The 9,475-nt window shown below is 44.8% G+C and overlaps 1 protein-coding gene across 3 annotated transcripts in view; it reads right to left on the bottom strand.

The window, feature by feature from the left end:
• Positions 1–9,475, bottom strand: part of PHF19 (PHD finger protein 19) — a 28,445-nt gene that overhangs the window by 2,247 nt on the left and 16,723 nt on the right. For all 3 annotated transcript variants that reach the window (XM_048513012.1, XM_048513010.1, XM_048513013.1), the window contains 4 exons: positions 8,894–9,052; positions 7,652–7,739; positions 4,201–4,286; positions 2,124–2,219 (listed from right to left, as the gene is read on the bottom strand). In XM_048513012.1, coding sequence (XP_048368969.1) covers positions 2,124–2,219; positions 4,201–4,286; positions 7,652–7,739; positions 8,894–9,052 — 429 coding nt within the window. The remainder of the gene's footprint in view (positions 1–2,123; positions 2,220–4,200; positions 4,287–7,651; positions 7,740–8,893; positions 9,053–9,475) is intronic.

The following is a 9,475-nucleotide window of genomic DNA, read 5'->3' as shown; positions in this document are numbered from 1 at the left end:
GCAATTAACATCAGTTTTACATCCCTTGCATGCCATCCCTCCCTCCCTCCCCTTCCCTTGCATGCCACCCCTCCCCCTCCCTCTACTAGGGTGGGTGGGCCATGTCCAGGTGCCGGGCCCCCTCCCCCTTCCTTGCATGCCACCCCTTACTCCCTCCCTCCCCTTCCCTTGCATGCCACCCCTCCCCCTCCCTCTCCCTCCACTAGGGTGACTGGGCCATGTCCAGGTGCCGGGCCCCCTCCCTCCTCCCTTGCATGCCACCCCTCCTTCCCCTCCCTCTCAATCTGCTAGGGTGGGTGGGCCATGTCCATATGCCAGTCCCCTCTTCCTCCCTCGCATGCCACGGCCACATACGCATGTGCAGAAGGGGTCTAGGGGTAACATATTTTGGGGGGGGGGGGGTTCTGTTTGACTTTGGCCGAATGTAGATCTCTAAGTGGGAAGATAATAATAATACATCAACAATGAATAATTATCCAGCATTTCTGGTGTTCAGGCTATCCTGTAAGGTAGACCAATATGATTGTCCCCATATTGCAGGTGGGAGAAGGAGGTTGACAGGCAGGGATGTCATGTTGGTGACAGAGCAAGCTTGTTTTTGGCTGCTCCAGAGACGAGGACCAGGAGTCATGGGTTCAAGGTGAAGGAAAAACTTCCTGACAGTAAGGGCTGTTCAACAGTGGAATGCACTACCCGGAGTGTGGTGGAGTCTCCTTCTTTGGAGGTTTTTAAAGAGAGGCTGGATGGCCATCTGTCAGGAGTGCTTTGATTGTATGTTCCTGCATTGCAGGGGGTTGGATCTGATGGCCCTTGGGGTCTCTTCCAACTCTATGATTCCATGATTCTTACTGTAAAAAATTCAAAGGGGGAACCTTCTGGATCTCAGCTCATGCTCAAGATGATACAAGCTCCACAATTATGGAACCATCTCTGCATGGCAGTGTTTCTGGCCCCATCACTCTTGATCTTTAGGAGACAGCTGAAGTTGGTTTTATTCAGGATGGCATTCTATCAGTTCAGGTTTTTTCTGCCTACTGGAAGTTCTAAATTGTGATTTTAATCCATCACCTTTTCATGTATTCTTATGTACTTCTGTCTTCTTTTCTATTTACATTGTAAGCAATCTTCAGTTCAGTTCAGTTAGAAAGGCAGCTAATACATGTTTTAAATCAGGGGTAGGGAACCTGCGGCTCTCCAGATGTTCAGGAACTACAATTCCCATCAGCCCCTGCCAGCATGGCCAATTGGCCATGCTGACTGTTGCTGATGGGAATTGTAGTTCCTGAACATCTGGAGAGCCGCAGGTTCCCTACCCCTGTTTTAAATAAACAGCATCAAATATTCTTGCTGTCGACCCTTATCATTTATATCAAGCTTTTAGACTGTTCAGAGACTATCACAGGCTTTGGTTCTGACAACAGAACCATAAAGCAGACCAAGAATTCTGCAAGGGAAAATTCTACCTTTCGTACCACCTCACTCTAAAGGAGGTTGTTCCAGCACAGATGGCCTTGTGATAAGGCATATTAATGAGGCTACCTCTGGGCCAGGTTTGGGCTGGGCAGCAAATTATTATTAATGCATGTCAACTCAAAATTAAAAATGGGATTGCAACATTGAGCTAATTAACCAGTGTGTATCTTCTGATATTCAGATACACTTCATTTGCATATGGAGTTTCCTCTCCTGAGTCAGGATATCAGCCCTTCACGTCTCCAGCAGTGGCTCTCCAGAGTCTCAGGAAAAGATCTTTCACATCGCCTACTGTTTGGCCTATTTAACTGGAAATGCCAGGGATTGAACCAGGGGCCTTCTGTACGCCAAGCGGATACTCTGCTGCTGAGCCACGGCCCCTCCTCAACTAATATGCACTTATTGTAACATGTGAATAGAGCTGAATCAGACTGTTGGTTGATCTTGGTCAGGACTGTTTATTGTAACTGGCCATCGCTCTCCAAGGTCTCAGGTAGAGGGGGTTTTATTACATCGCACACGACCAGATTCTTTAACTGGTGATGCTGGGGATTGAACCCCAGACCTTCTGTATCCCAAGCAGCTGCTCTGCTGCAGAGCCACAGCCCCTCAGAACGCAGAAGCCCAGAAGATGTTTGCTAAGGTCCTACCTCGATTCGTAGGACAGGCTGGTCGTGGCTGAACCTGAAGTGCTGGCAGCATCCGTGGAATCGATGTCAGAAAGGAATGTGTGGCTTGAACTTCCGCTGAAAAGAAGCGAGGAAACAGTCACAATGTTTTTATTTATTTTTGTCGCAAAATACTTTGACATTCCCCCCCCCCCCCAAAAAAAAAACCCCTGGCATTCTTAATGTGGAATTACCAGGACTGAGCCTGTTTGGCTGCCAAGCAGTATTCTGCCAATGAGCCACTAGCCAAGTTATTGGTGCAATCCGTGTACAGTGTACACTAGCTAAGCTACATGTGCAATCTTTGTACAGTGCATACTTGGATTTTTCTTTATCATTCACACACATTATGGCCCCTTCCGCACACGCAAAATAATGCATTTTCAAACCACTTTCACAACTGTTTGCAAGTGGATTTTGCTATTCTGCCCAGCTTCAAAGAGCACTGAAAGCAGTTTGAAAGTGAATTATTCTGCATGTGCGAAATGAACCTATGTTTCTTTATAATTCACACACAGCGCATGTGCAGCTGAACAGGAGACCGAAACTGCACATTTACCAAGCTACTGGTCCCTGGTTTCAATTGTAAAGGGAATACACATTGGCACTTTCTTACAAGAGGCACCTGTGTTCACTGCAATATGTGAACAGTACTGACCCTTTGCAAGCAAATTACATATAAGGATACCTTGCCATATCAGACATGCAGAGGAAGACCGCTCCAGACCTGTAACCCATGGTCCATTTTAATTGGAAGATGCCAGAAATTGAACCCAGAACCTTCTTCATGCAAAGTACATGCTCTACCATCAAGTGATGACCCCTCTCGTACAACATCCCTGCAGTTAACCTTATGTCTTTCTTTCTTTTTCAGGATTTCAAGTGCATGGTTTCATACATATTATCAGCTTATTGCTGGAGTATGGATATTTATATATATTTGCTGCGGTATAGATAGATATATTACCTTTATTAGGCAGAGGATAAAACAAGAATCAGACTAACAATAACAATAGAAAAGGTTATTAGGTGATCAACAGGAGTGCACAGTTGTTGATAAAGCTGTTGCCAAAAACTTTGCTACGTCTGCAGTTCTTTTAGTGCAGCAGCCATTCAAAAGCAGACGTAGCTTGTCTTGGTCAGAAGTGGCAAGACGTGAATTAATACGAGGTTCAGTGTAGAGACTCCTAAGTTCTGTGTTGTGGGAACAATGCAGGAGTATATGAGCAGTTGTTTCCACTTGGGTGGGCGAACACTGACAAGTTCTCGCTTGTAACGGGACCCAAAGGAATCTGCCATGGAGAAACTGCAGAGGGGAGGACATTTAGACAGGGTATAGATATTTACACCCCACTTTTCTCTCTGATGGGGATGCAAAGCGACTAACAATATCATTCTTGGCTCACCCACTGCATCTCGGTGCAGAGGTTTAGACTCAGAGAGTGGCTGGCTCAAGTTTCCATGACACAGTGAGGATTTGAACCTGAGTCTCCCAGATCCTAGCTACTATGGCCCTTTCCGCACATGCAGAATAATGCACTTTCAATCTACTTTGAAACTGGATTTTACCCTGTTTCCCCGAATATAAGACATCCCCTGAAAATAAGACGTAGTAGAGGTTTTGCTGAAGAGCGAAATATAAGACATCCCCAGAAAATAAGATGTAGCAAAGTTTTTGTTTAGAAGCATGCCCGACAAATAGAACACAGAAAAATAAGACATCCCCTGAAAATAAGACATAGCGTATTTTGGGGAGCAAAAATTAATATAAGACACTGTTTTATTTTTGGGGAATCACGGTACTATGCGGAATAGCAAAATCCAATTTCAAACAATATTGAAAGTGGATTGAAAGTGCATTATTCTGCATATGCGGAAGGGGTCTATGCCACACCGGCATCCTCTCTATTTTAGAATCCTTGCTTCATTTATTTATTTATTTATTATTAGATTTTTATCCCGCCCTCCGCCCTCCAAAATGAATGCTCAGATTGCATTCTTGTTACACATATATTCTCATTCACTCTTTCATACACATGCATACTGCAAAAGCATTTACCTTTTCAAACTCTGAATTTCATCCAAACTAAAATCAAAGATGCTGGCTAGGTGATGGTTTGTGCTCCAAGCAGAGGCAAAATCACTCTGAGCGGGACACAAGAAACAAGACAGAAACATAAATTTATAAAGCAATCTGAAGCTGAAAGAAAAGATCTGAGTCCAGTGCTATCCTTCTGAGCAAGACCTACGCCATTACACCCCATAAAGCAGGTCGGAGCCACCTGAAATCCTGCCAGATGAATGTAGCTAACCAACTATTCATGTTTTTGAACTATGTGTCTGGCCACCTCCCTGTTTTTCAGTGCTCAGTGGACAGAAAAAATTGCAAGGTGTCTATACAGAGATGCCAGACAGTGCTGAGTTTGGCATGAAGACAGATCTCCTGGCAAAGAGCACACTTATATGTATTTATTCACTAAAATGTATAGGCAACTTTGGGACCAGTTCCAAAGTGATATGCAAAAATTTAATAACATCCAAGATAAATAAGAAAACGGGACAACAGCACCAGAACGAGGAGAGAAATGGAGAAGCAATTGAAAAGGCTAGGTCTAAACCAAGTATCTAAGCCAATGGCCATCACCACATCTAGCAGCAGTGAGTTCTACAGGTTAGCTATCTGTTGCATGAAATACTTTTGTCTCTCCTTGCGGAACTGCAAATGAATTTCACTGGATTCCTAATGAAAAGTTAATTAGTTGCGGTCAAAAGGTCTCAGATGCTCTTGTGATGTAGGCTGGGTGTGGGTATAATTGTTCATTACCTGCCAAATCGTTCTGAACAAAAATGGCGGTATTAAGACATCACAGCAAACCTCTGTTTGTTCCCGACAAGCATGATTATGACTTCTTTGTTGTGTCCATGGGCTTCTTCCTCCCCATTTTGCACAGCTGAAAGCTTCTTGGTTTTAGAAGCCTTCAATAATATTCCAGTTTGCCGCCAAGTCTGAATGCAGGTGCCCAAGGAAACTAGAATTCCTTTCCTTCCCACAAACCAGAATCCAAAACTGGGTTTTAAAATTGCAGTTTGTGGGGAGGAAACAAACTGTAGCTTGCCCACTTATCATCACTGACACAGAACAGCAAACTGGAGTTTGATGGAATGCTTCCCAGGCATGACTGAAGTTTTAGGATACAGTGGGGAGCAGGGCGCTTTCTCAAATGAAACTACTCATTTTACCCAAAGGCCTTGAGCAGTTTCACACAGATAAAGCTAAAAACAATACTAATAGCCCATCTCCAGACTCAGACTTATTTATTCATATTATTATATTTTACTATCACTTGGGGGGGAAAACTTTGCAACAGTCAAAGTGGCCTTGTGTTCAGTGCCAGCTAGCAACATTCTCTGTTTAACCCCAGTAGGTTTATTTGCACTCCCTTGAAGGAGTGACAAAATCCATAATTCTCTTTTAGCTGAGTAAAACATACGTTCCAAAAGACAATACTCCAATGTATCATTCACCCTGAATGACACAAACATAATTTATTCAAGTAAGGAAGCTTCTTACAGCAACCAGCCATTACCTGAGAAGGTATTGTGTTTCCCCTGGCTATTGTAAACCATCTTCTTGAGCAGCAGTGGCATAGTGGCTAAGAGCAGCAGTGGCATAGTGGCTAAGAGCAGCAGTGGCATAGTGGCTAAGAGCAGCAGTGGCATAGTGGCTAACAGCAGTGGCTAAGAGCAGGTGCACTCTGATCTAGAGGAACCGGGTTTGATTCCCAGCTCTGCCACTTGAGTTGTGGAGGCTTATCTGGAGAATTCAGATTAGCCTGTACACTCCCACACATGCCAGCTGGGTGACCTTGGGCTAGTCACAGCTTTTCCAAGCTCTCTCATCCCCACCTACCTCACAGGGTGTTTGTTGTGAGGGGGGAAGGGCAAGGAGATTGTAAGCCCCTTTGAGTCTCCTACAGGAGAGAAAGGGGGGATATAAGTCCAAACTCTTCTTCTTCTATATCGTGGTACAGTTAAATACTTTCAATAGTCAGGAGAGACCCTTGAACATGAATAAAGGGGGAGCAAACTCTATGTGCTCTACTGTAATAGTTCAGGAAATCCAATTCATTCAAATGGATCAAAATCAACCATCGAGAGCAGAATCCATCCCCAGTAAGGAGGATTCTTGTGGACACAAGAAAGAAGCGATTTTCATTCCCATCAGGAACAAACTGAGGTCTGCTGTGATTTCTAAGTTGAGCCAATGTTTTCATTTCATACTGGGGACGCTATATTTTGAGTTTTATTCAGGATTATTTAAACCTGATTCGAACAACCAAGAAAACAGATCTCGATTCATCCGATTGACAGGGTTCATAGCAATGTAAACTGATCTCTCGTTTCCCTCTTTGTCCTTTTATTGAGCAGCAGAACGAAGTTATACAATCCCAAGGTGCGGGAGAGGGCTAAACCGGCTCACATTGCAAGAGAGCATATCACATGTTGGAAGTTTCCTCTATTAAAAAAAACTCCTTGCAAGTAAGAAGCTGTAACATCAGGAAGAAAGAGTCTGGCTCACACCATTCCCTATCCTGATAGTTTCTACTTGAGGGAAGTCTTTTAAAACATATTAAATGTAAGGGATCAATGAAAAATCACGAGGATGATTGAAGGATTGGAGCACCTTTCTTATGAGGGGAGGCTGCAGCGTTTGGGACTCTTTAGTTTGGAGAGGAGACGTCTGAGGGGGAATATGATTGAAGTCTATAAAATTATGCATGGGGTAGAAAATGTTGACAGAGAGAAAATTTTCTCCCTTTCTCACAGAAGACATACATTGAAATGCTGGGGGGAAGAATTAGGACTAATAAAAGGAAACATTTCTTCACGCAACATGTGATTGGTGTTTGGAAAATGCAGCCACAGGAGGTGGTGATGGCCACTAACCTGGATAGCTTTAAAAAAGGCTTGGACAGATTTATGGAGGAGAAGTCGATCTATGGCTACCAATCTTGATCCTCCTTGATCTGAGATTGCAAATGCCTTAGCAGACCAGGGGCTCAGGAGCAGCAGCAGCAGAAGGCCATTGCTTTCACATCCTGCATGTGAGCTCCCAAAGGCATCTGGTGAGCCACTGCGAGTAGCAGAGTGCTGGACTAGGTGGACTCTGGTCTGATCCAGCAGGCATCTGTTCTTAAAAATGCATAACTTGCAAGCTGACGTGGTACTGTCTACACTGCTGCCTCACACTTTTATCTCTTCAATCTGCAACAGGTGCTGACCAGGACTGAGGTGGGCTTCAAAAAGAAAGCAAGAACGCCCACTGCACATGTACAAAAGACAGCACAACTGACAACCAGGAAATTATAAGCAAGGCCCGTCTGCCTTTCCCAAGCAAATTAAGTGTTAAAACTTTATGGATCTCTCCTGTCTGAAGAAACCCAGGAATTTTAGAAAGCCTCCAGGAAATCAAAGCGACAGATAGCTTGTTAAAATGTCAAGAAACTAACACTGGGAATAGCATCTTCCAAGAGAAATTTGGATCTTTTCCTCCGGGCTGCCTGCCTTCGTTCCTGCTGGAGTTCATGTGGCAGCAAACTGCAGAAAAACAAAACAGAAGTCACAATCCCAGCTTCTGTACACAGTTGACGGGCGAGTTTTTGAGGAATCTTAGCCCGCCCACTTCTGGCTTAGAAAGAGATTCAATATGCTCTCGGGGACTTCAGCAAGTTAATTTCCCTTTCCAGTTCCCCCTCCCTTTTACTTGATTTTTAATACCTTGTTCAGTTCTCAACAGGCTCCTTTTCTGCCCCCCCCCACCCCGCACATGCACACTTTGTTTTTTAGTGAATAAACAAAGTCATATTATTCTGCATCCGTGGGGGAGTCCTCTGAATACCCAGGGACGTCAGTTTTGTTAGCAGGTGGGCTGCTTTTTGCCACTTCTGTGACAGGCAGGGCCCCCATTTATTTTAGAACACGATAAAGTGCTCTACACATTGCATCATAGGAGGAGATCGAACTCTAAGATGGGGGAACAAATCATACAACTTTCGACTGCAGGCTGCAGGGGAGGTATCATTGTTGAGTGCTCCACCACAGAAAAACTCCCTGCAAGCAGAAAACTGGTGGTGGTGGTGAGAAGCACTGTCAAGTGGCAACCATCTCATGGAAACCCCATCGGATTTTCAAAGCAAGAGAAGAAAGGGAGGTGACTTGCAGAGGTGTAGCTCCAAGGGGAAGGAGGGGCATGTGTGTGTGACGCACCAGGCGCCCCTCGTGGGGGTGTGGTGAGGGTGTTCTGGGGGCGTGGCAGGCGCATTCCGAGGCCAGACGGGGCATGGCAGGGGCAGAGGACGCATCAGTGCGCTGGGTGCTTTTCCCCCTCGCTCCGTCCCTGGTGACTTGCCATCTGCATGGTGACCCTGCACTTCCTTGGTGGTCTCCCATCAAAGTGTTAGCCAGGGTCAGCCCTGCGTAACTTCTCTGCAAGATCAAGCTAGCCTGGGCCATCCAAGGCACAGAAAACTAATCAATCAGCAAGAAAGGTTTTAGCCCAGCTCACTGATCAGTTTGAATGAGCCAATAATCTTTTACAATAGAGAAGCCGTTTTTGATCAGTGCGATTCTCTCCACCAACACCCCCTGCAGACTGAAGTGGTACAGCCCATCCCGGTACTGGAGGATTCTACAAGTTCATTCCGCTGCATGTGTAGATCCAGCTTCGAGCGCCACTCCGCCAGAATGCAAACCTGTTTTTGTGGGAATGTTTGCTGCCCCCTCCTTTCTTCGTCTCAGAAACTCGGCTGGCAACCTTCTCGGGAAGCAGTTTGCTAGGCGGGTTGGGAGGGACTCGGATGCGCAAGCGGAAGATACATTTCTTCTTCTTGATTTCCTTCCCACAGAGGAACCTGCAAGGCAGTTGTGCAGGGCAGGGAAGGGAGGGGGACCAAGAATCCATTAAAATCTTGCCAGCTGTTGATGCACAGAGGGCTTGTTTAAGGGTTTGGTTTACAGAAGGAGGAATCATTGCAAACTTCCAAAAAATCCCATTTCGATGGATGGATGGATATTAATATCATAATAATTAAAATGGTACTGAATGAAGATTTATGGGTGTAGGGTAAAGACTGAATTACACCAGTTGGCAGGTTCAGTTTGAATATGACTTTCATTTCTCCTTTGCAAGAAATAAATCTGTGCGTCATTCTCTTTGTACTAGTTTCTCTTTTTCATGCACAACATTTTCCCATTAACACATTTTTCAGTTTTTTAGTCACTTGCCCATAAATGACATATGCAGTGTGACAGTGGGATAAGAAGAATAATTATAT

Source organism: Sphaerodactylus townsendi, linkage group LG12 (assembly GCF_021028975.2).
Source record: "Sphaerodactylus townsendi isolate TG3544 linkage group LG12, MPM_Stown_v2.3, whole genome shotgun sequence".
Lineage (NCBI taxonomy): Eukaryota > Metazoa > Chordata > Lepidosauria > Squamata > Sphaerodactylidae > Sphaerodactylus > Sphaerodactylus townsendi.
The sequence above is the reverse complement of the archived record's forward strand: the minus strand, read 5'-3'. Positions and strand labels throughout refer to the sequence as shown.